This window comes from Pseudorasbora parva, chromosome 3 (genome assembly GCF_024679245.1).
Source record: "Pseudorasbora parva isolate DD20220531a chromosome 3, ASM2467924v1, whole genome shotgun sequence".
Taxonomy (NCBI): Eukaryota; Metazoa; Chordata; class Actinopteri; order Cypriniformes; family Gobionidae; genus Pseudorasbora; species Pseudorasbora parva.
Genome location: NC_090174.1, coordinates 22091540 through 22118190, shown reverse-complemented (window position 1 = coordinate 22118190; position 26651 = coordinate 22091540). Strand labels below are relative to the sequence as shown.

Sequence of the window (26651 nt, the reverse complement as noted above, 5' to 3'; positions counted from 1 at the left end):
ACTGCTACGATGATAAACACTTCATCCTGTTTCTCCACCATCAGGAAAACTTCACTTCCCCACCGTTTCTTTTAGTGAGAATGATATGCCAACACCAAATACAAACTTCAATAAATAAAACTGCATAAACTACTTAGCAAACTTTAATAAATACAATTACATAAACTACTTAGCTAAGCATTACAACCTAAGTTGTTTGCCCGTTTAGGAAAGGCTAAATATATCTATTAATGGGGTAGCACAAGCCACCTTAAACTTTTTTATCATGTCACATCAAGTACTGGTATGTACTCATCTGTTGAACACAAACTGTCATGATGAAATATATGCAGTCCAGAGTAATTCAGTTCTGTTCCAGATTACCATCTCAACACACCAGACCCAGACCAAAAACCACATGTCTCCCTCTACTGGTAGTCACTGTAACATCACTCTGGCACCTAGAACAGCACGCATATGCACGTTGACAGGGTTGTTGATAATAATAATAATAATAATAATAATAATAATAATAATAATAATAATAATAATAATAATAATAATAATAATACAATTTAAATGTTAAAAAATGGTTAAAAATCTAACTGCATCAGTGTTACAAGTTTGTAGGGACGTGAAGTGGCCCTAAAAGTTTGCATGTAAACTAATTCATGCTAATGAATAAAGCATATAATGTAATGATTAGTTTGTGTTTTGGAAGAAAAACATTAGTGTTTTCTTAGGAACACACTATTAGCATAATACAAATAAAAGAGGCTATAGACGAATCAGTATTAGTGTACCATTGACTTGTTCTCTCTGTATAGCAGTAAAATAGTCTAACCTGTGATGACCTGATATCGTGACTTAAAATATTTTGCTTTATATTTTATTTGGATGGAAAAGAGAAATACCCTGCCCTCAACTTAAAAGGATGGCTTTGATTTGTTCTTTCCGTGAATCACAGCCTGTCTTGTCAATTTGTCATTGCTTCCATCCAAGGTCTTAGACGATCATTAAAGACTTTTACAAATAAATCCAAATCTCACTCTCTTCACCTCAATAGTTTGAAAGTGTTGAATCGAATGCCTTCAGAGTTCTTGTTGTAACAACAGAGATTTACATTTTAAATTCTGCATTATTATTTATTAAATGCATGAAAGAACAGTAACAACTGTCATCATTTCCATACCATAATAATACTATCAGAGGTGTCGCAAGCAATTTTGGGCCCTATGAAAGAATATGAGGTTGGGCCCCCTATTGTACCAAACATACAGGCACACCTATATCGATCCAAAATCACTGTCAGCCATTTAATTATATATACACAACTCAAACAAAAGTTTGAGAATGGTATGATTTTTAAAAAGTCTCTTCTGCTCACCAAGGCTGCATTTATGTAATTAAAATACAAAAAAAAGCTATAATGTTGTGACATATTATTCTAATGTAAAATAACTGTTCTCTATGTGAATATAAAGTAAAGTGTAATTTATTCCTGTGATCAAAGCTGAATTTATCATCATTACTCCAGTCTTCAGTGTCACATGATCCTTCAGAAATGATGATTTGCTGCTCAAGAACATTTATGATTATTATCAATGTTGAAAACAGTTGTGTAAAACATTTTTTAGGATTATTTGATGAATAGAAAGTTAAAAAGAACAGCATTTTTTTTTTTAATAGAAAGCTTCTGTAACATTGTACTACCGTTCAAAAGTTTTGGGACTGTAAGTTTTTTTTTTTTTTTTTATTCTTTTTGAGAAAGAACTTAAATAAATCAATGCATTTATTCACAAAAAGGATGCAATAAATTGATCAAGTGACAGTATGCATTTATAATGTTGCAAAAGCTTTATATTTCAGATAAATGCTGAACTTTCTATTCATTAAATTATTATTAAATTGTAAATTATTAATATTAGTGTTTTCAACACTGATAATAATCATAAATGTTTGTTGATCATCAAATCCTCATATTAGATAATGAGGATAAATTCATCTTTGATCACAGAAATAAAATAATTTTGAAATGCATTCAAATAGAAGAAGAAAAAGTGATTTTACATTGTAAAAATATTAAACAATCATACTGTTTTGCTTTATTTCGGATCAAATAAATGCAGCCTTGGTGGGCAGAAGATACTTCTTACAAAATATTTTTAAAATCGTATAATTCTCAAACTTTTGACCGGCAGATATCTGTGTTAAATAGCACAATAGCTGCTTCTCATCTCCATCACCTTCTCCTTCCTTCCTGTTTGCCAGAAATAAGACATAATTTTGTTTCATTTGTTACTCTGGTAGATTATACATTTACAATTTATATTACATTAGGCCTACAACTACGCTACTGTAACTACTAATAAAATCGATCTCTGGGGGCTCCAAAAGTGCATGAACCCTTAGAATCATCCTAACCTTTTCCCTAACCTTTTCCCCTTAGCTACTCCCCTGAATACAATAATACGCCAAGTTCCTTCAGTCTTTCAGTCCAGATGAAATGAGTAGTTAATTTAAAATGAAATTATCCCACGATGGTCTGCAGAAGATATTTGTTTTTAATATGGCTATTTTCTTACAAATCCCCAACAATGCTTTGCAGAAGGCCTTTATTAACCCCCTGGAGCCGTGTGGAGTAGGCCCACATTTATTATGGATGAATGTGATTTTTTGAGCTTCAAAGCATTATAAAGCTTGGAAGCATCAGGATATTTATTAATAGGCCTATAACTCGGATTGTGTTCATCAGAAAGAAGAAAGTCATATACGGTAGGCCTAGGATGGCGTGAGGGTGACAACTACTTCTAGGGTGACAACAACCCACAACTATTTGCAAATTCAAAATTCACATAACATGTGATAAAATCACAAATATCACACCAAACTGCCACTGTGTGAGAGCAATTCTAAAATAAATGTAAAGTGGTTTCATTTTTCTCTAAACAGAAAGAACAAGAGCTATCAGTCATTTAAAAGAGAGCACTTATCTGGAGAAAGCCAATTCAATAAATTAAAGATAATTTTTTCAATTGTGTTAGTTATCACCAGGTATTAAATTGTGTATTATGAAAGTGCAAAAGTCCATAATTTTACATAGCAACTATGAATACGTTATGGTTACTACGGTAACTTCTCTCCAGCTCTGACTGGGAGATGTCCCGGATGAGGTTGAGTCACTCGCGTTGACGTCACTCGTGCTCTGAAAATGGCTGAGTCGGAAGAGGAGGTGGATGTCTTGGTCCAGAGAGTTGTGAAAGACATCAATAACGCCTTTAAAAGAAACCCGAACATGTACGTATGTGAACTCGTATTGCTTTTTATCACGCGGTCGCCTAGTTTAATCCCTACAGAGGTTTAAACCCTCGCGCTCAACCGCAGGGAGAACATAGTGCAGCAGCACAGCCTGTGTATAACTTGCGCAGGCAGTGGCAGGCTGGCTAACTGGCTACTAACCAGCTCTACCCCGCTGGCGCCCGGTGCAGGCCAGCAGCAGGTAGAGCTCACCAAGCCTCGCGTTTAGACCTGGTCGTGTGAAGTGTGTCTGGATTATCAATTTAACTGCTCCGTGCAAAGTTTGTGAAAGAGTGAAACGCGAAGTAAAAGTGTACATGCTTGTCATGATGTAGCTAGTACTGTGGATACTCGTCAGTAACCGGAGGGCATAATGCACTTCAAAACATTTGATTTATTGTCATCATTCTTAATAATTGTCCTTGCCCGGCTTTTTTACTGGCATTTGGAGTGAGAGATTCAATGGTTTAAGCATTGTGGCTCTCTATGTATCCAAACGCATCTGACCGTATGTCATTTTAAACGTTGCCTTCAGTGCAATTGTGTGTCTGGTCTGTTTGCTCCACATTTGAAGGTCAGTGCCCTCTCCAAGGGGTTTCATCTCACCCTCCTCTCATGACACTCTTGTATCTCAGCTAGTGAGGTACATCTATAGTGACTCAGTGTCAGCTGAGATGTTTGGTGCTTAATGCATTGCCATTTGCCTTCATCTCCTTAGTATTCAGCTGAGTTTCTTAAAATAGCCTTGTGACTTGTTCTTCTTTTTATCTTGTACAATGTGTTCACAGTGATGAAATCGGCCTCATTCCGTGCCCCGAAGCCCGATACAACAGAAGCCCTATCGTCCTGGTGGAGAATAAGCTGGGAGTGGAGAGCTGGTGTGTCAAGTTTCTGCTGCCCTATGTACATAATAAACTCCTGCTCTACAGGCAGAGAAAGCAGTGGCTCGACCGGGAAGGTAGGACGAAGGTTTATTGGGTTAGATTCTTCAGCCGGCTCACATTGCTTCGACCTTAGTCTTTATTAAAAGGCGGCTTTTCCTACAACAGTTCAGAATGAAAAACTGATTTCTCTCTCCTTCTCTTCAAGCGCTGGTAGATATAACCTGCACATTGCTTCTCTTAAACCCAGATTTTACCACTGCGTGGAATGTCAGGTACATTTTCCTTTTATTTCATGTTTGTGTTACCTGAAAAGAACTGTAGCAAACTAACCCCTCTTATATTTTCTGAATGATTACATTTTTTCTATTTCTTCACCTGTCATTTTTCTGCCCTGAATGTTTCAATGTTGCTATCTTTAGATATTGTGTCTAATTTGGGACATTAAAAGACATCAAAAGACTGCTGCTACATTTAACTCTAAATGTGACTTTTCATAATTTCAGAGATGGGGAGCAATTATTTCCACAAACGCGTTTGGTAACATTTAGTTTTGTACAAGATTCACTCTAGGGACATTACCATGTCTGGTTTAAGAAAGCTGCTTTAGTATTCTTTACTTGGAATTTTGCATACAAATTTTGGCTGCATGTTGCATGGGAGAAACATATTGTCCAGAAGGTGGTGCTGTACTGTTTTTTTTTTTGTTTTTTTTTAATGGTTGTTTTGATTCGCATATCTTTGTGAATTCATCTGGGTATTGATGAATTTTTATGTTTTGTAGGAAAGAGCTCCTGCAGTGTGGTGTGTTAAACCCAGAGAAGGACCTTTACCTGGGCAAACTAGCACTTTCAAAGCATCCTAAAAGCCCAGAGACATGGATACACAGGTTAGAGGCTTTAAAACATTTTTTTTAGCCATGATTTCGATTGATCTTAATCAGGCCCATAGTGTCATATCACAAGATGGCTGAAACAAATAGGAAATGCATATCTTTGTTTGTATTCCATTTATATTTTTGTTTTCATTTTGCATTATATTGTAGAGAATACAAGTAAAACATTTGTTTAAAAAAATAAATGTTATATATATATATATATATATATATATATATATATATATATATATATATATATATATATATATAGAATATCATTGGATATATATCATTGGATATATTGCAACATTTAAATTCAGTTAGATTTTTTAAATTTCATAATAACATGTATCTTGTATATCTTTCATAATAACAGGTATCTTTGTCTTAAATAAAAGTAATGTAATTATTTTTCTTTTTGTAACTGAATAATTCACATTTCAATTCACATTAATTTAGTGCTTTTCACAATACATTTAGTTTCAAAGGATCTTTACAGAAAAATGTATGCGTCTACATTACAATTTAGAGTGATCTGTTACCAGAGTTATGTATTTCAGAAATATAAATATATCATAAAGCACCTGCTTTAGTGCAGTGAGGGTGTATTGTGTGACTCCAATATAGTTCTGCTTTTAGTGTATACAGTTAAATGAGATCTTTTAAAATACTAAATTACACTTTATAGAGGTGCTGTGTTCTGCACCCTAAAAGTGTCCTATTTTTCTTAGAGTACTTTTAGGTCACCATTAGATTAGATGAGTCTGAATTTTCAAACAGTGATATAAAAAAGCATATAATAAATTAGGCATTAAGTAATTAATAATAGAATAGTTTGATGCACTGTACAGGAAAATGTACTCTGCTTTCATGTAACTGAATTTGTATGGAAGAGATTTTGCTCTCAAACTGACTGAAATGAAAGCAGTGGCCAGGCGACCATGAAATGAGACAGTCTGCAGTTGCAGACCTCTTGCAACATGTCAACAATGGCACCGAAATGAAGCAGAATTTCGTCACTACTGAAAGTACGAGGGCAAACCATTTTGCATGATTCCCTGGAACACTATTAAATGCCTGTAGTTTGTGCAACTGACAAGACTAAGAACTTGCATGTACCTGCAGGACACATTGGCGTTGTCAAGTATTTTACAAATAAGTACTTGAATTCAGATTTTCACAATTCACTATGCCAGTTAGGATCAGGTTATTGTCTGCAGATAATATTGAGTCGTCAGATCCCTTTAGCATCCGCAGGGTGCTGAGATAATCTGAGCCAATTTAAAGCTGTTATGAAAGAGAATTCAGATTTTAGCTGTCTCATAAATAAAACCATAAGCATGTTAAGTTCTTTTGCATCCAGATATATGTTTATGATCGGTTTTGTTGAATTTGTTTGCGTTGTGGACACAGGCGCTGGGTGTTGCAGCGGCTACAGGAGGAGTGCTCTCCGTCTGGACAAGAACTGAAGGATCAGCTTGAACCCAGAGAAGACGCTGTGAGGAGACCATGCGAGCGGCTGCAGAGAGCCTTGCAGGAGGAGATGAGGGTCTGTGCAGATGCAGCTGGCCGTTACCCCAGCAACTACAATGCCTGGTCCCATCGCATCTGGGTATTACTAAACATGGCTAAAGGCAATCTGAAGGTAGACTGTCCCAGTCCACTGTGACTACGTCTGTGCAATTCATCATAAAGGCTTAAAACCTGTCTGTTAGATGTTGGTTTGTTTGCATCCATCTCAAAGATTGGATTTGTCTTGGATTACTTTAAAGGAAGTCTATGTAAGATTGTGGCCAAAACTGTTACTGCAATCACTTTCAAATGACTAGAGCGGTGTATCCCCTCTCCCCCTCCCCCCTGGCTCGAGGTTGCCAGATAGGCTACAGGAACGTTTGTAGCTGCAGCTGTGGTAACTAGAACAGATCTGGCAACCCGGATGCCGAAATACTACTGACTTCGTGATTGGTCGATAGGTGGAGGGTGGAGCTTCAGACGAAAACACAACATGTCAACATTATCATCAGTTGAGGGCTGCAACAACAACTTTTAAATGACTATCCTTGCCGGACTACTGTTGTCAGTGATATAAGTATTTGAAATGAACATGATTTTTAATGTCTAGTGACATATCAGGGCCATTTTATGATTCATTGAAAAAAAACTTCTTACATACAGTTCCTTTAAGGAATGATGGATCACACTGGCACATCATCAGTTGTGTTACAAGGAAAGCAACATAACCTGGGTATTTATGAGGTTGATAAATCTACCTGAGCTTTTGATGATCTTGATGCCTTCTCCACTTGAATTATCTTTGTGAAGAGACCTGATTGCAGATGCCACAGTTTTCTGTCTTTTTAGCTTTATTTTATTTTTTCCAGAGAGAGCTGAGTGATGTTAGTCAGGAGAGCTTATTGGCTCTTAGGGGGTCACTAAGTGCCAGACCTTTGATGTGTGCTTATCCTTTCTTAATTGGATACGAAATTAGGCAAATATTATAGGGCTCAATCCAAGCAAAAGGCCCTCGTATAAAAAGGATGAGCCTGTAGATTTAATGATCCAGGACTAAACAGACTTGAACCAGTCTGAGCCATTCATAGGCTATTTCAGGAGTAATTGGGTTATGCGGCTGTCATCTTACATTTCTGCATGGCTTGTTTGGTACTATTTTCCATAGTCTGTATTTCCATCCCAGATCTCTGAAGTATGTAGTTTACAGCCTGAATGAATCATGGTGAAATAACGTCTGTGATTCTAAAATACTTTCTTGAAATATCGACGGATATTAAATATTTATTTGTGTATGCCTCAGGTCCTTAATTTTTATCTTTAAATAACCTTTTCTGCCATAGCACTCACTTAGTTAATCTTTATATGCATTACTAGTTTAACAAAACTTAAATGTAACCTTTTAGCAAATCTTAAAAGGAATATTCATTATTTATACTGTACGTAATAGTTGATGCATAAATTCATTTGTAGCATTTAAAACAATAGTTTTTCTTTTGGTGATGATTTTTTTATTTATTTATACAAATATACAATTTTTCAAAAAAATCACTAAAACTAAATCAATTGTTTTAAATGCTACAAGTGAATTTATGCATCAACTATTACGTACAGTATAAATAATGAATATTTCTTTTGAGATTTTCTAAAAGGTTACTTTTATACAAGCCATTTATTAGTTATTGTTTATAACCAGAGTTTGAAATTAACTTTTTCACTCACCAGCTAATTTGGCAACAATTTTTCAAAGTACTAGCCGTTCAGAATGTATACTAGCCAAAACTAAAATATCAGAAATAATACAGATTATCAAAGTCAAATCTTAGATTTAAATACATTTATTATTAAATCTGATTCTGAATAATTGTATTGCTTTCAGCTTTACTACAGTCAAACACTGTTTGCAGATAACGTTTAAATAAAATAAAATGGAAATAAAAACTAAATTATCTGTGACTTCTATTATAATTGCCATGAGTTGACAAAGGCACTAGGGCACTTTTCCCCAAAACACATTTTAAGTTCAATGAGTTTGAATTAAGATTTGAAAAAAGCTATATAAATATTATTTCTCTATATGAAGCTTTATTTAAGCCACAAAAACAAACATGTTAGTGAAAACACACGTAAAAATACACAATCTCTGAAAACAATTTGAGTGATGCTGTGGAGCGGCATGATTTTGAACAGCCAGGCTCATAATTAGGCGCTGCCAGTATGTGCCAGTGGTCATAGAAACGTATTTGAATTTTATAGACGTGGCACTGCACAGCATTTATATTTGAGGCTCCTTTTAAGGGGAAGGGCTCTGTTAGCAATGTCACGCAAAGTGATTGAACATAAATGATGAATCATAACCTTCCAAATTGGCTAGTGTGTTTATATGTGTTACCTGCCACAGTGGATTTTCACCTGTATTTGACGGGTTGGCAGATGTTCATTTTAAACACTGTTCATAACATTAAAAAAAAAAAATAGCTTATTGTTGCTGGACAGAAATGTAATGTTGGTTCATCCTTAATTTTTGCAGCGCTACAGAAATTGCACACTTTGCCTTTTACAGTTTTTTTTTAAAGTTTTTTTAGGTTTTTGAATAAATGTATTGATATGTTGACTTCCATAAAGCTTACAACTTTGCAACTGAATACTAATGTAAAATTCAGTTGTAACAACTGAAGCGTGATTATGCTAAATGAAGAAAACACAATGTAAGACTTTCTACTCCAGGTTCTGCATGATGAGCTGTCCTCCACTCGACTCTGGGTGTCCATGCACGTGTCAGATCACAGCGGCTTCCACTACCGTCAGCACCTGCTCAAAGCCCTGGCCAGAGAGCTGTGCCAGGCTGGAGAGAGGGACCTCCACCCCACCCAGCAGCCTAACGGAGAGAGCACGGCGGGAGCGTCTGATGACAATCACCGCAATGACGTCATCCCTCAGCTCTTCCATCAGGAGATGGAGCTCTGCACTGATCTCATCGAGTCATATCCGGGCCACGAGACGCTGTGGTGCCACAGGTGAGAGTGATCAGACAGTGTGTTTTGGAGCCAGTAACAGATCTCCAGGTCTTGCTGTGCCGATAGTAGTTGTGCAATCAGTCAACATCAGACTGTGCTTCCACAAGTCTCAGTGTGAATGCAGTGACTTTGTTTGCCAGAAGTCTGTCCTTGGCCCTCAGCTGGTCTAGTCTTATGTGTTTATGGCATACTGTTATAAAATGATGGATGGTCTTTGGCTGCAGAGTTGTAGCTCACAGAGGGAGAGGCAAGCAGTTTGCTAGATCTCTTTTTCTAGCTTCAGTTTTTCCCCTTCCAAGCCTCTTCCCTCGTGGCTGAGGCAAGGAGCAGCTGCTCAGTGAATGGTGTTTATACATTTTTAGCTTGTGTTTTCCCCCAGAAGTGCATCATGGCAACAGATCAATTTCATTTACAGGTCTGCTGTAAGTTTGAAAAGATTAAAAATTATGGTTTGTGCAACATTTCACACCACTTAATGCTGAAACATGAGGCATTAATAAGCTCTAGCCTTTTTTAGTTACTGGCATTTCATTCATACACAAGCCTTTTATTATCTTACCCAAATCATTTATTTAAAAAAAAGACTGTAGTTCACCAAAATTAAATTATCATGATTTACTCAACCCATATTACTTGATTATGTGGAACACAAGTAATACATAATAAAAAAGTGCTTTTCCCCCATGCAATACCTTGTAATAAATGAAGAATGGAGAAAAGTAATAATAAGTAATAAAAAAGTGCTTTCCCCCCATGCAATCCCTTGTAATAAATGAAGAATGGAGAAAATAATCTAACCTTGTAATCTAATGAATGGGATATATGGATGACTTTTATGATAGTGCTTTTGCACTATCATAAAAGTCATCCATATATCCCATTCATTAGATTACAAGCCTGGACAGCATATGATTGCATGTGACACTTTTGTTTTTGTTTTTTGCAGCCATTAAGAGAGAGTTCACCCTTTAAAGGGTTACTTTAGCAATTTATCATTAAGCTTTGTATCAGTAGAAACCCAGGAGTATAAAAAATATTCAAATGATCGTGCTTCCTCTCCTCATGTCCCCCTGAGACGAGAGATTTATTTATTTTATGTCTGGAAAAAAAGCCTCAGAGGATGCAAAGATTGTCATTTTGTGTCATTGGAGGCTTTTTTGGCCAGATGCTAGAGACTACAGCCAGTAGTAGGAGCTAGTTCTGCATGTTTTCAACCCGTCCATAGGGGTGGGATCTCACTCACAGAATATATGACACAGAAGGCCTATATTAGTTAATCTTCCATAGATATGACTGAAAACTTGCCAAACTGGACATGCACTGTGCGGCAGTAAATGACTGAGGCCATGAATGAATAACAATGCAAGTTTATTATTAAATAATGAATGAATGCCGGTCGACCATGCTCTTTTTAGTTTCAGTTTAAAATTAGCGCAAGTACGGGGCGGGTTGCTTGAATTGTGGGTTCATGAAAACACAACAACAACACGGTACAAGGACAAACCCACTTAAATTGGCACATTTCGCTTTGAAACTTCAAAGTCTTTTCATTCAGTTCCTGAAATCTGACTGCGTTTGTGTGGCAACACTCATTCGGCTCGTGGTGTATTGAACAGTCACGTTCAGTTTTTAATTGTAGTGTCTGTTCTACAACTCAACTAAATGATTTCATTATTATAAAAATGTAAATGACATTGAGGTGGTGCCGCAGTGGGAGAGAGATGTAACGGGTAGGCAGGACTTGGGAGTGGCCTTGTAGGGCATTCTGGGACTTGTCTTTCATCCATATGAGCCAAAAATACATTTTCTGGCTTTTCTCAGTCTAGAAGGCACCAACTTCTAAAATAATTTAACATTTCTACTACATAAATGATCCAATTTAAATACACATTCATCTTTCCAGTGATGAGGTACCCCTTAAAGTGCATAAACAATTATGCACTTAAAGGAATTGCCATTAAAAGGATAGTTCACCCTTTAAGTGCATAAACATATCAGTGAGATATTACCTGCCACAATGTTTATCTCTGTTGCAAGTAAAAATGTATGTAATGTAGTCTGTGATGTATTTATTTTAATTTGGATTGTGTTGTTAATGGTTTTTGCATGTCATAACTACAAAACATCAGCAACAAAATGTTTTTTTCCTTCTTTTTAAAAGTTGATAAGACCTGTGACCCACCAGACCTTTAATGTAAAGAGAATTTTGTTGTGTGGTTTTTGAACAAACTCAAAACAAAGCTTCTCCAACAGGCGACATGTCTTTTACCTATGGCACCAGTGGCGGAGGGAACACTTCCAGGGGGCAGGATCGCTGTCTCCGCCTCTCACCCACACCGATGTTCTCCTCAGCGAGGAACCTTGTGACGATGGCAGTGGCTCCCAGGCCATGGACGTTGACTGTGTTCTTGATGGGAGCAAACATGGAAGCTACACACAGGACACCAAGCGTCTAAAGCGGGGACCCCTGCTTCCCCACCCCGGACTTCCCTCTGAGCACACGTTTGTCTCTAGAATCCTCACAGACTGCAGGAGCCCAGAGCAAAGCCGCTTTGCCATTGCCTACAAAAAGTGGCTGGACTCTGTCATAGGTCAGTAGCGTAAGAAACACTCCGCCCACCACAGTGTGGGAGAGCTGTGATAGGTCAATGTATTTCTGGCTCCAGCCGCCCACACCGGTTCTCTGAAAACAAATGGACTCCTTGGCCAGAGCAAATTCCCAATCATGATGAAAACCCATGACCTGTCTCAACAGTTGTAAGCCTGGTCTGTTTCAGCTGCTTTAGTTCAGGTACTGGATATCTCAGGTCTATTTTTAGTATACAATCCTTTTTCCCCCCTATCAGAACCTACGATTGTAGTTTTTTGTTTCATAGTTCTTTTGTTGGTTTTATGTTGTTTAAAGTCTTCCATCACAAATCAATTACAGTATGCTCTCATCATGCTGTCTGCAGTTTTATGATTCTTGTCGGGAGTCTTAAACGCACTGTGGTGCAGACTTGAAGGGAACACTTAGAGCCCAAAGTGATTCTGACCCAGTTTCCCTCTTTTGTTTAATTGGGGGGCAGACTGGCTCTGAATCCTGTCTACTTTTGTACTGTAGCATGAACATTTTTCAATGAATATCTTGACGTTTTGCTGCAAGAAGTAATGTGAGCACAATCATTGAATTTAAAGATTCCTGGAGCCATTTGATATGAAATATTAGGGCTAAAGACAGACATTTTCATGAGTCAATAAAACAGATTAATGCACATGAAATTGTCAGAATTTATAGCCACTGGCCTCATTCAGGGGAGTTTTTGTATTATATGACATATCTGTTGCAACGTTTCTTTGGTTCAAGCTGATGGTTCTTGGGCGTTAATTAATGCTCCTGAAGCACACATCATCTTCACTCATTAGAATAACTGTCATGTTGGACTAGTCTCAGCATTTAAGCACAAGTTTTGGGTTATAGTTCATCCAGCCGGTCTCACAGAAGCATGGGTTTTCATGATGAAAGGGAATTGCAGAAGCAGGAATAGTCTTTTCTCAGCTTGGCCCAAATGTGGCTGCAGAAATAACAAGCTGCCATGTTCAAGCCCATTTGGTGCAGATTGGTGCTTATTTTCTGCACTAGGGAGAGGGCCTGGGTTTACAAATGCTGCTTTTTGTTTAACACTATTTTGAACTTAAAATATATTTATGCAAATATGAAAAGTGAAATGTTGTTAGCCTCACTTGCGTAATGATTTATTATTAAAGCTAATAAGCTATTAGACAGTTATGGTTGACTCACTGACTCACTGTTACTCGTAATTATTAAACTTGTAATAAACTTTGAAGTTTCATAGGCTCAATCTTGCATTGACAACTTTATTAATTCACAGCTTAATTATAGAAGGTTGTGAAATTCTAAACAGACTTGATACTTCTATATCGCTTTTAAATCAGGACAATGCCTTTTCTACATGTACAAAAAATATTATTGTTAGGCGATTCATTTTGGCACTCTAGCAAAGCTTATATGAAACCGTGTTTTTCAGCATATCTGTAAGACTTTCAGAGTTTGATCTTAAGTTTCACTTCTTAAAAACCTATCACTGTTCTTCTTCTTCCTCTTCTTTTTTTTGCACAGTTGCACAATAGCTAGAATTATGAAAGGATTTTGAGTTATGTATTTTCTAGACTGACTCTCAGACTCTATCCAGGACCATTTCAGAGTGGTTTTCCCTGTTCGTGCATGTCTTGGACTTTTTTTTTTTTTTTTGAGCTGCAACAGCAAAATTGCCAGATGTCCATCACAGCCAGATGTCTGTCCCCTCAAGAATAAAACCAGCTTTTCCTCCACACCATTCCTCTGTACACTGACAGCTTTTGATGTCTTTTATCAATCTCTAGAAGTACAGGTGTGCGCACAGGTGCTTGTTTTGGATATTAAGGATTTAGCATCACCTTTTTCGCCTTCCCTGCATCTGCTGTTAAACTCCTAATAGAGTCTTATATGGAAGCACAGTCTAAAACTGCAATGGATCTGCATTTTCAGCAACAAATGCCTTCATATTTGTTCTTTTTAAGATATTTGGTTACTTTGCTATAGGTTTGCATAGTTAACAGATAAAATTACCTTAACAGTTAACAGTCATTACCTATACCATAGTCATTGAGTCCACACTGGGCTGTGGTTATCTTTTTGCATGCACGTATGTTTATACTGTTATACTGGGATCACATTGTTATTGTATGTCATTACATTTTATTAGTATAATTTATACTTTCATTGCCCATACATGCAGGGAGGGAAAAACATTACGTTGATTTTTGGCTCCTGCTGCAGCAGTTAAGAATTAGCTATTTGTAATAAGGCTATTAGTGATTTTCACATGTATCGCCCTCTCAATGGACAGTCTTAACAGTTATATTGTTGAAAATATTTATGCCTTTATATCTGTTCAGGGCTTCACACCTCACATTTCTCTTCCTAGGCAGATTTCAGAAATGGTCCTATGTAACCTTAGTTTTAAAGATGTGTACATTAATGTGGATTACATTAAGGAAGCACATTGTATTTCCAGTTGTGTCATGTCAATATCCATTGTTGTACGATATCATTTACATAAACTGAGACTGGTACATCTATGCAGAAGCATCACAGAGTTCCTTTAGCTTTAGAAAGAAAAAAATGTAGCATAAGGTTTTGTATTTTCTTTGTGTGTTGTCTGATAAGCTGATAAGGTACTGTAGGTTTTTACAGCCACAATAACCAACATTTATAGCATCTCATCCATTATATATTTTATATTTATTTGTATTAAAAATGTATTGAACGTAGTTGTTTTGTCAGTTGCCTACCACAATAAATAAAACTACTCTGAAAAGCTCCATTTTCACATTTTTATTTCCTATTATTTTGAATTCATGACCATTTTGTTTAAATCATGTCATAAGGACTACATGGGGGATTTTAAAGACTTGCTTGCCAAGGCATTTAATTGATCAAAATACAGTAAAAACAGTAGGATAGTATTGTGAAATGTTATTACAATTTAAAATAACTATTCTCTATTTGAATATATTTTAAAATGTAATTTATTCCTGTAATAGAGAAGCGAATTTTCAGCATCATTACTCCAGTCTTCGGTGTCACGTGATCCTTCAGAAATCATTACAAGTAGGCTATTTTACATGCTGATTTGGTGAAAGCATTTATTGAAATCAGTGTTAAAAGGAGTTTTTTTTTATTTTTATGAAAAAACCTTGCAATGTTTGTACCAAAGAGTTTGTTGTCACTTTGGAAAATAAATAAATAAATGATAGGCTACATAGGCCTACCTCAAACTTCTGACCGATAATTTATTTGACAGCAATGAGGCTTATAAAAGCAAGTAGGCTAAACATCACTTGCTTCCTGTTTTTATTCTATATTTATAGCTTTCTTGAGTGCTGAGGGCTGGACAGGCATTTTATAACCAGTGAACTTGTTTATTCCATGCCATTGAAGGGGTTTAATTTAAAGACTGCAGACTTAAATGAAGATGTACCTCTTGCTTTGATGTTTTGTCGAGAGCCTCAGCTCGCCTCGTTCATTGAGAAATTAGGCAGCGTTTGGTGGCGTTTTGATTAGCAAGTCTCTGATGGGAGGAGTCGGGCTTGCCCACAGACTGAGTGAAAGGCAGGCGATGAAGATGGTGGATCCAGACACACGTCGGGAGGACCGTTAGATCGCTGGAAACTGCAGTAAACGCACAGGTGAGAGATCCGACTCGAGATTCGTTTTACGCGCTATGAATTCATCGTTTGTCGCTTAAGCTGTGTGAGTGCGTTTTCAGTAAAACAGGAACAATGTAATGAAACATTTGTACTTCAATGAGATTGATTTAATGATGAGGTTCTTTCAGAGTGCCTGTTGCAATGTCGCTTTCCATGCTGATGATGGCAGGTTGAACAGTTTGTTTACACTAGAAGGATATTTCATTGGTGGGTGTTTCATTCAAAGCTGCGTTACACCCAGTTAGCAGATACAAAAGAAATCCGAGGGCCTAAAGTGTGAAGTTCTGTACACTAGTTCTCCAATACAAAATCGGTTTTGCCATGCAAACAATCTCTTCCTCATTAGAGATGCCTTCAACCAATACAGTTTCTAACTGATGCTTGTGTAACATCAATGCGCTTATGACTGAGTGCTGTTCGTTTTGATTCATCCCACTGACTCAATTCGACTTGAGTCCATTCACCAAAAAGATGGGTATTTTCCTGTAGGTTATCATTACACCACTAGGTGGCAACAAGTGGGCAATCCTATTAGTGAGTCAATCATTCACTCATTCATTTTATTCTTTCATTTAATTTCAAAACATGTACAGTTAAAACATCTAAAATGTCTAATTAAAAAATACGCCTGTACTGTGCTACAGCAGATGTCACACATAAGATTCTAATAGTTAACTTTATTGCTTCCTCAAGTTGTCATTTGAACATCTGAAAAGGGCTAGCCTGGATGCCAGCCGAACTTAGCCCCGCCCACAATTTTTTTAGGTCGGGCAGTTCAGTCTGGCCTTGCTCCATAGAGGAGTAATCATCCACGAACAGAAACTGTTCGAACCAATGAAATCATCAGGGCGAACTTTAGACAATGACGGACAGATGATCAACAGTAACGTAATCATCCACGTCATCAAAGGGGCTTGGATTATATTTTTTCGAATCCTAAACGGAGAGCTTGTTTGTATATGCATTCACCTTCACAATTTCTCTCAGAAATGATCATGATGTTGGGTAAGTACTCTGTGTATCATTAAATTATTTTATTTTTTTACAACACCAGCAAAGATCGTGTATTCCAGCCTGATTTCAGCGCGCGTGCAGACAGGGTTGCCAAGTTTTTACAACAAAACCCGCCAACTACTAGCCCTAAACAATAGCTTCTCGGGGGGTTCTCCGGGGGAAAAATGGCGTTTGCGGGGTAAAATGTGTGTTATTTTGGCAAGGTTGCCTTCTAAAATTCGCACTCATGGGTCTATATATCACATAATGGTCGCTTCAACCCGCGGACATAGAAAACAACCCGCGGGGAAAAAAACGCGTGGCAACACAGTGCAGTTGAGCTCTGTTGACATTTGATAATGCGTTGCTTCGTTGCTCTGATTGGTTGTAGGTCTATCCAATTGAGGTCTTTCCGGGTTCGGTTGAAACACGCCCCATAATCACAGCCCAATGGAGCAGTTTCAGACTCATATTCTGACTAGAATTGAGTATGACCACGTCAGGCTAGAAAAGGACGTCTATGCAACGTCTTTCAGATGAGCATGATGAGTTCGTGAAACGCCCACAAGTTAATATTCATCGCTTGGGAAATCATGGCAAACATAGAGAGGAAATTAAAAAAAAACAACTTCACTCAATATGAAGTAGAAGTTGTCGTTGGCGAGGTGGTAAAGAGGAGAAAAATGTTGTTTGGAGGGCACAGTGTGGGCATTACTAATGCCATAAAGGCATTTGAGTGGCAAAAGGTTGCAGACGCCGTAAATGCTGTAGCCTCACAACTTCGGACCGTGGCCGAAATAAAAAAGAAATGGCCGGCAAGTCGAGGCAAAAAAGCGTCTAGTGCTCAATCGCCAGAGTGTGTGTGCCATGGGTGGGGGAAAGTGGAAACTGGTGCTGACTCTTCTTGATGAGAATTTCAAAAAAAAATTCTGAATGTTTGAGACATACATATATAATCCCTATATTACATATATCCCTAATTATCTATTGCATCTATATCTGCTCCGCCAGACACATTGACGAGACTATCAGTTTTGTACTTTATTTCGTTCTGTTTACCATATTATTTACTAAGATGAATTGCATAACATGCCAATAGTATCGCAGAACATATTTCACTTTTCTTTTTGCAAATATGTGTTAATTTGCATTTCTGTTGTAATTTTCGTTTGATTTAGTTGAGTTGTTTTACACTGCAGATCGCTCAAACGGGTGTTCGTTTAGGCTGTTAATTGTAAGACTTCCTTTGTGAAGTCTTCCATGTTATTTATGAGAGGCAGTATTGCCATTTCTTTTACACAACGGTCTACAGTTCACACACTTTCATGTGTTTCTTCCATCTGCTGACGGTGTCGCCATTTCTCATTTGACCCGTTTTTGTGCGTACGCCTGGGTCAGAGCTTGTGTGAAGGACCGCACATTTTCCCGTCAAGTTTGCTTTTTATAAATTCCAATTTTTGCATAGAGAGCGGCGTACGTATTCTATTGTGCGTACGCAACGTTTATAAATGAGGCCCCTGATCGACATTTTTCTAGACTGACATCCCACAATCTTGTGCCTTTGATTCTGTGACAGTTGGCTAAAAAAATGTAATGGAATCTGGTTGGAATTGGTGATTCCCTCTTTGCAAACCTTCGATTTTAGCTGCAAAAAAGATCCTACAGAGAAGGTTCCTATTTTTGGTTCCCATAAATAAATGGGAACCAAGAAAACAAGCTCTCCTCATATAGCCCTCAAACTAATATATATGTATCTGTGTGCATGCATGCATGTCATATGCTAACGTAGGGGACCGTTCAGTGTTTGTTGGGATGTCAACTCTCGTTTAGTCAGCCAGTGGAACCTCTTCATGAAAGAGACTCATTTATACTCAAACTTGTTCAGTTCATTGAGTAACGCAGTCATATGAATTCATGGAAGCTTATTTCCACCAAAGAATAAAACAATTTAAAAGATAATTCTGACTTTGTATCATTCATCATCATTCAGATTTTTGGTAATTATGAGATATAAATTTACAATTATGAAAAATAAAGTCAGAATTGTGGGATATACACTCAAAAGTAAAGGTGTTGAAAAATGTTCAAAAATAAACGCAAATCCTTTTTTATTTTTTGTTCAGTGGCAGAAACAAGCTTTCATAGAAGAGTGGTGCATGTATGACATCACTTTCTAGGCCAAAACGCGGAAACAAATGTAGCATTTTAGCACATCTGGTTCCATCGTCCCGAAGTCAATGTTTTTTTGTTTGTTTTTTTATGGGGTTTTGTAGCCTGACGTGGTCATACTCAATTCTAGTATTGAAGTCTGCTACTGCTCCATTGGGATGTGATTATTGGGGCGTGTTTCAACCGAACCAGGAAAGACCTCAGTTGGATAGACCTACAACCAATCAGAGCAACAGAGTAGGCCTGGGTGACATATGTTGAGCGACTCATACACTCTAAAAACTAATACTATGATTTACTCAATTTTTTTGGTGAAACATTTTTACACTAAAAAAATTGAGTAAATTTTAAAGCAGTGAAATCAATTATAGACACCATATGAACTGAGTAAATGTAAGTAAAAAAATTAAGTAGATCTGAGTAACTGCATTTGTTACATTAACAAATTCAATTGAGTAGAAAAAATTGGGTAAAAAGCATTTAAAAACCAATATTTATGACTAATATTAACTGTTTTTATTTATGAGTATTACTAACTTGTATAGTATAACTTTAATTTCCTCTAAACCTTTGTAAAATACTCCACAGCCCACACAAACACACTTATACATGACATGGCCTTTATTGTCGACGAGTACAGCAATAACGTTACAGCAGCATATATTACTGTTTTGACATGTAAAGAATAACAGTTATTTTACAACATTTAAACTCATGTAAAAAAACATTTTAGAAGTAAAAATTAAACATTTAAAAGTAATTCAAGTGAAATCAACCGGTTTGTTATCCCATTTCCACTGTATCAGCGCTGTTTCTCGAGCCTGAGATGGACTAACGTTAGCGGTCTGCGGGTGGACTTTGAACTTGAGACCGCTGTCCTGCGTTTCATTCGTAGCTGAAAGATGCTGCGAGGCGCCAGACTCCATAACCTGACAATAAACAAACAGTGCCCAGTTAATAAGATTTTATCATCCAAATTCATTGTATTCATTATCTTTACGAATAAAGAGGTTGTGTGTTTTGAGCAACACAGCAGGCATTTCAAAGACCAACGCCACATGTTAACTTAAGGTCACTCACACTGTCCCTGTATGTTGTTTTGAATGAAATAAAATGCCTTTAAGCACAGTAATGATTATATAGATAAAACAAAACATACAAACCTGAATTTTACTGATGAAATGCCCCAATTCTGCGACGCTGAGAAGAAGAAACTGCTCTGGTGACTGAGGAGAATTCAAATATCCGCCGTCGAGCTGTCGTTGCGTCAGAGGGTGGGGGAGGGGTGCATTGTTTTAATCCAGTAAATTTACTCAATTTCTTCAGTGTGTGTTAAATATTAATAATCTTGATTTTAATTAAGTAATATTTGTGGTTCTTGAAACAGATCGGTTTAATTCTCCATTCTCAAATATTTTGAAATAAATTTCACAAATGTATTAAGTATATTTAAAATAAATAATTGGTTATTTGAATACTAAATTATTTTAGTGAAAAAAACTTAAATATAACTATACATTTTCGACAAAATTAACTGTTGGATTTTTAGTCAATTATTTTGGTATGTTTAACTAAAACCATCAAGTAAATGATATTGAGAGATTTTATTAAGTTAATAAAGTTAATTATTACTGTGATATTTACTAAGCCACTGAATTATTTTTTAGAGTGTAGTAGTGGGAAGTTCGAATCGTTTTACTCAGATCTTTGAATCTCATTCAGCATAAATGGAACAAATCTTTTTTTTCAAGTCATTTTGTTCATTTCAGAATTTGATTAAAATGTCACGTTAAATCCCACAACACCTCTAGTAGGCTACTTATGCAAACGTTGATCACATTTGGAATAAAAAAGTAAATGATACGATATGCAGCCAAGCCCAAACTTTAAGAAATGATCATGCTAAGTATGCGTAGCTGGGTCTTCAGTCTATGCAGTCTTTGCACCTAACCTCCGAATCCCAGCCATTCTTCCTTTTGTCACTTAACATTTAATCTTGCCTGTTCCCTGGAAAGATTAGTAGGCTACACCTCTCCTGTCTTCAGGTTTGAGTTGTTAGTTCCGTCATGAGTGCCAGATCTGGACCATGACAGCTCTATAAGCAATGCATGGAGTCCTGAAAACAGGACTGATTCACCTCTCGCGTCTTCGGGAGTCATTCGTTCTCACAGCCCAATAGGCTACGTGCAGATCCTGTGTACAGAACCGATGGCCTGTAGCGCATGAACAACTTGTTGTTCCCAAGTCATATTTAATGGTGCCCTAGAATGAAAAATTGAATTAACCATTCCATAGTTAAATAACAAGAGTTCAGTACATGGACATCACATACAGTGAGTCTCAAACACCATTGCCTCCTCCTTCATATGTAAATCTTGTTTGTGAAAAACACCACGGAAAAACAAGCGATTCTCAACATAACACCAACTGTGACACAATCGCTGGGATCATTAATATGTACATGTCAGCATTTATATGTCAGCCCATGTTCATTTTCAGGCAGAAATGTGCATCTGAATCATCATAGGCAGCTCTCATGGACACAAATGTCATGTTCCAGGCTGTGCAGGGGACGTGAGGACTTTTCATACCCTTCCCACAGATAAACAATGTCAACAGTCATGGTTGATGTTTATTTACAATTGGATACTGCAACAAAGTAATTCAAACTCGTTCGTTTGCTCGGCCCATTTCATCACGGAGAGTTTTTCTAACCTGGGGCAATATAGCAGGATTCACTCAGCGTCTGATACTGACGAAAGGGACGATTTCAACCGTATTCCTGCAAGCAGTAAGTAGTGATTTTATCCACTTATTGACTGTCGAACCCATTTCGGATTAAATTGAAAGTTTCTTAGTAAGACAACATTACAATAATATCCCCTGTGTTGTCCAGATCTAACGCAAGATGCTAGTAAAGTAACAATTGGAATCTCCAAGTAGCACACACGTAGTATTATTTCCTGCCAGTGTTGTCATAAAATACAACAGCAGATACGTATGTTGATCCCTTTGGATGGATTGAAATCTAAATTGACCTATATTTCATCATTAACACATAATTTAGAAACGAACTACATTTACTACTGTTTAGTTGCTTACAGATCGCTCAGTCGATCCTTGTAGCTAACGTCACTTTCTTCACCATCTAAGTTGAAATGATAGTCATTTGACAAAGCTTCTAGTCAATTTGTTAAAGGGGGGGTGAAACACTCAGTTTCAGTCAATCTCATGTCAATCTTGAGTACCTATAGAGTAGTATTGCATCCTTCATATCTCCGAAAAGTCTTTAGTTTTATCATATTTATAAAAGAAATATGGGCTGTACCGAGTCTTTCCGGAAAAAAACGAGCGCCTGGAGGCGTATCGCGTGGGCGGAGCTAAAGAATGACAAGCGCGCAAAGCGGTGACGTCCTCAAGCGTGGAGAAACCCATCTATCTCAGCTAATACAGATAATGATCCACAATCAAATCTGAGGCTGAAATAAATTGAACAGGAGAAACGGCAACATCAGGATGTCTGTCTCTGTGGTATGTACTGTATTTAGGGGCCTTTGTGTGCAGTTTATGAGGACATGATTCGGTTTATGGACTATTGTATGTGACTAGACCTTAGAGGTAGCAAGCAAAACGGTTTTGCACGTCAGAGTCAGAATAGTGTAACGTTATACAGAACAACAATGGAGTAACCGTTAGCGCATTTGAATGACGAAGCACGCGATCGTATCGTTTACTGATGTTTACTCATGCGACGGTAGCCAATAGCAGAGACATTTGAAGTTGATTTACTCACCGGCATCTTCCAAAGCAGGACCGCTCTGTCAAAAACACACTTCTTTGGTATGATTTGGTGAAGTCCTGTGACAGCAGTGACCGTGGAAATCCACTTTGCGACGCGACTGAAGCGATGCCTTGAAGCTTCCCGTCATTTCTGCGTTCAAATCGGTTCAAATGCAGCGCTGCCTTCCCGGAATGCTGTGCTGAAGTGTTGAAGTCGCTCGACATCACCCATAGGAATAAAGTGGAGCGCGGCGCGTCATAAGTGTTCACGGACGACTGGATCTGCACCTGAGAGACTGTTTACGGCGTGCATTTCCTCTCTCTCCCTCTAGTCACGCGCGCGCGCACCCTTCCGGGAGAAGAGCCCGTACAGCCCATACAAGGACCTTCCGCTCTATTTAACGTCAAGTAGACCCATACTCGAAAAAAACTCGCCGAAACTTGTGAGAAACCGGAAGGAGTATTTTTAACACAGAAATACTCCATCAAACATCCAACATTAGTTTTTGAAACTTTGTCTAGGTTTAGGATGGGAATCCAAGTCTTTAAAGGTGTAAAAAGCTCAGTATGCATGAAACAGCATTTCACCCCCCCTTTAAATAAATATGTGTAGTATATATGAGTAGTAAACATGTCACTGACTATTTTGAGTGGCTTCTACATTACTTTGTTTGGCTAAATAAATCGACTTTTAAATCAGTACTCTAATGTCAAACTGTAACGGTACTGTAAACAACATATTTATGCGCTACCCAGTTCAGTTCATGATTCAAAGTTGAGAAGCTATCATTGTAAAATCATTGCCATGACGGATGGTATAGATGTGTGTTAGCTATTATTGAGTAGCAAAGCAGTGAAACAGCCAATCAGAGCAGAACTCTGCATTAATAATATGCATGACCCTTCCAAATTAGGCAAAAATAGAGCATTACATCTTAGGCACAATTTCTAAGGTTGTAAATGGACCTTTAAAACTGTATCTGGACAATTTTTGACCTTCAATAAGCCACATACCCTCTATTTAGATATTAGAGAACAATTTGACATATTTCAAATCATTCTAGGGCACCTTTAAAGCTACACTGTGTAACTTTTTTAGTTTATTCTTAGCTAAAATCACTTAGTTCTTTCAAAAATATGTGCTCATTAATGTATATTTACTTCTTTCAAGTAATAATGTATTCTCGTAATTTTATAATAAACCATTGAAAATACATAAGTGTTAGGGGTTCGGATGGCGGTCGCCATGTTGCTCCTCCATCTTGAAAGTACATTTGCCAAAGAGGGACATACCCGTAAATTCAAGCTTCGCTTTTCGCGTTTTAACACTCGATGGCACTGTGTTGAATCTCGAATGTGAAGAGGAGGATTGCTTGAGGCTGCTATATGATGATGGAGGATCACTCTTAAGCCCCTTTCACACTGCACGTCGGACCCGCAATATTCCCGGAACATTGCCGGGTCGCCTTCTGTGTGAAAGCAACCACGTCCCGGGATTGATTACCGAATTCGACCCGGGTCGGGGACCTAGTAATATTGCGGGATATGTATCAGAGTCACCAAGGAAGCGGAAAAGAGAATTAAGACGGCAACGCAACGGGCAAATCAACAAGACAAAATAAATATTGGAGTGGCCTTTCCAAGATGGAAAGAGCTCATGAGGAGCAACGATTTTAAAAAGAACGCCGACGTTGCCTGCTTTCTTCTCGACAGGTAATATTAATTCAGCCTATTTGTGTATATTGGAAGTTTTATTGTTGCTTGGCTAAATATATCATGGTGTGCTGTGCATAACACAAGAACGACATCTAGGATAGTTTTCCTCGCGTCAATGATGAAAAAGTATTGTTTACCTTATAACATAAATCCGTGTTCTATGACGGATAACATGAGATTAATATTTTAATTGCATTATAATTTGTTTGCCTTACGCTAGTGATGTCGTACAATATACAGAATAACGATAGCACTGATAAAAGTTACTTTACTAAGATTAGCTTGCATTCGTCTGGGAACCTGATAGCTGATGTTAGCAATGAAATGGTAAAAAATAACGAAAACGTAAAACTATTATTCATTTTACATAGATTAATTTGATCATAGATCATTTGGCAAATTAAATAACTGCAAATTATAATAGTTTTCAAAAGTAACCTCATCACTTGAAGCAACAGTCACCGAAGAGGTCGAACTGGAAGCCATGACTAAATCGGCCACCGTAGGAGTTGAAATGAAATCGAAATTGAGAGGAACAGAAACTATTATTCACTGGATGGTCATATACCTTTACACCGCTAGATGGGGGAAAATATCACACAGTGTAGCTTTAAGAACGACGCATCATTAACACAGTCAACAGAACTCAACTGCACGCACAAAGAAGTAGAAGATGAGTATACGAACGATCTTTGCCGATGTTGTAAAAAATAATTTATGGATACATGGAGTATCATTATTTTTGAGTGAAATAGTAAAGGTGAATGGATATACGAACAAGTTCTCTTTTTAGGATTAAAACGAATACAACGAATACGCTATATATATATAATTTTTTTTATCAATATGGTACGAGATTAGTTTACTCAAATCAATGTGATAAACAAGTTAGATCAAAAGTAATCTAGAAGTAATCCAAAAGTACTTAGATTATATTACCTTAAATACCTTGTAATGTAGCCTAATGGGTTATGTTACTAACTATAATTTTTAGCATGTAACCTAATTTGAAATCGGGAACTGATCATTTGTAAGTAATCTACCCAGCTCTGGAAATGTGCTGTAGGGTAGGCCTATATCGCTTTTTTAAATTAATTTGATTTAAATGCCTTCCAAACGGCTTTATTATGACAATTCTCCTACTCCTTTCAAAATCCACGCTTCAAGGGCTCTGCTCTTCGGAGTTAGTAGGGCTGATGCTCACTTCCGATTGGAATGTGCCCACTGTCCCTTCCTCGCGCCAGTAAACACGTCTTCAGAGATGTAGTTACGAGAGACAGTGGAAGTTATACTGATTCAAAATTAAGAGGACGCATGAATTATGTAAAAATTATGTGCACGGATAAATCGATTTTGATAAATAGGCTTCTGCAAATTCCATACAAAATAGGACTTGTGCATTTTGATTTCATGGTGACTTTAATTAAAAACGCCACTTTAAGAAAGGCACCGCACTAATTGAGAGTATTTATGTAGGAGTGTGAAAATGAATCATTGCTGGACACAGATTTCACGTAATCTCCATTACAGACGTTGAAGTGCCACAACTGATGACTCACTGTAGTCTCTCTCTCTGTGTATCGCTGTGATTGTAAACGCACTCCCTTCTATCTCTGTGGTCCACCAAGGTTCGGCGTTTTGCAAAATAGTGCTCTGTTGTTGTATGGCGTCCTCGGAATACGCTTGCGCTGTAGGCATTACCAACCTGCTTTCCTGCCAAATACATGCCCTAGATGCAGACTCACTGCGCGGCGTCGGATGCTGTGCAGGTGGGAGAGAGAGCAAAACACACGCGTGAAAACTGACTGAGAAGAAGGCGAAATTACAAGGACAGGGCTTGCGCATGGTTGATAAAGGAAAGCCTTCGTTAGATGTCGCTGCACATATTCAAGTTATGTGCCACATCCATCCGCAATATCACACCTTTACTCTCTCCGAGTGATGCTGCTGCTGCTGTCTATGCAGGTAGGGCTGCGAAAACGCGCAGTTTACGCATTGCATTGATGTTTTGATTGTTAGGCAGGGTATTTTTAACCAAACTTTTAAACCAAAATTTAAAATGCTTGAGTCTTATGAGTTGTGACAGATTAGTTTACTTTTAATGTCTTTAATAAAAAATAAAATAAAATAAAAACGGTTGTGGTTTATGTCGCAGTAGGCTACGCTGCTTTTAAGAACGGA

General features: G+C 37.5%; 2 protein-coding genes across 6 annotated transcripts in view; both read left to right on the top strand.

Annotated features, from left to right (window-relative positions):
* Nucleotides 1-3142: 3142 nt before the first annotated feature.
* ptar1 (protein prenyltransferase alpha subunit repeat containing 1) lies at nt 3143-15186 on the top strand. The gene is made up of 7 exons (XM_067438155.1): nt 3143-3276; nt 4065-4234; nt 4366-4432; nt 4942-5046; nt 6448-6679; nt 9271-9560; nt 11814-15186. Exons 1-7 carry the CDS (start codon nt 3191-3193, stop codon nt 12157-12159), a joined length of 1296 nt encoding a protein of 431 aa, XP_067294256.1. The 5' UTR covers nt 3143-3190; the 3' UTR covers nt 12160-15186.
* A 447-nt stretch (nt 15187-15633) lies between these two features.
* Nucleotides 15634-26651, top strand: part of apba1a (amyloid beta (A4) precursor protein-binding, family A, member 1a) — a 108099-nt gene continuing 97081 nt past the window's right edge. For 2 of the 5 annotated variants that reach the window (XM_067438147.1, XM_067438148.1), the window contains exon 1: nt 26039-26435. The gene's annotated coding sequence lies outside the window, so the exon portion shown is untranslated. Of the gene's footprint in view, nt 15792-26038; nt 26436-26651 lie in introns of those variants that run through there. The other 3 variants (XM_067438145.1, XM_067438146.1, XM_067438144.1) reach the window with 3 other exon arrangements.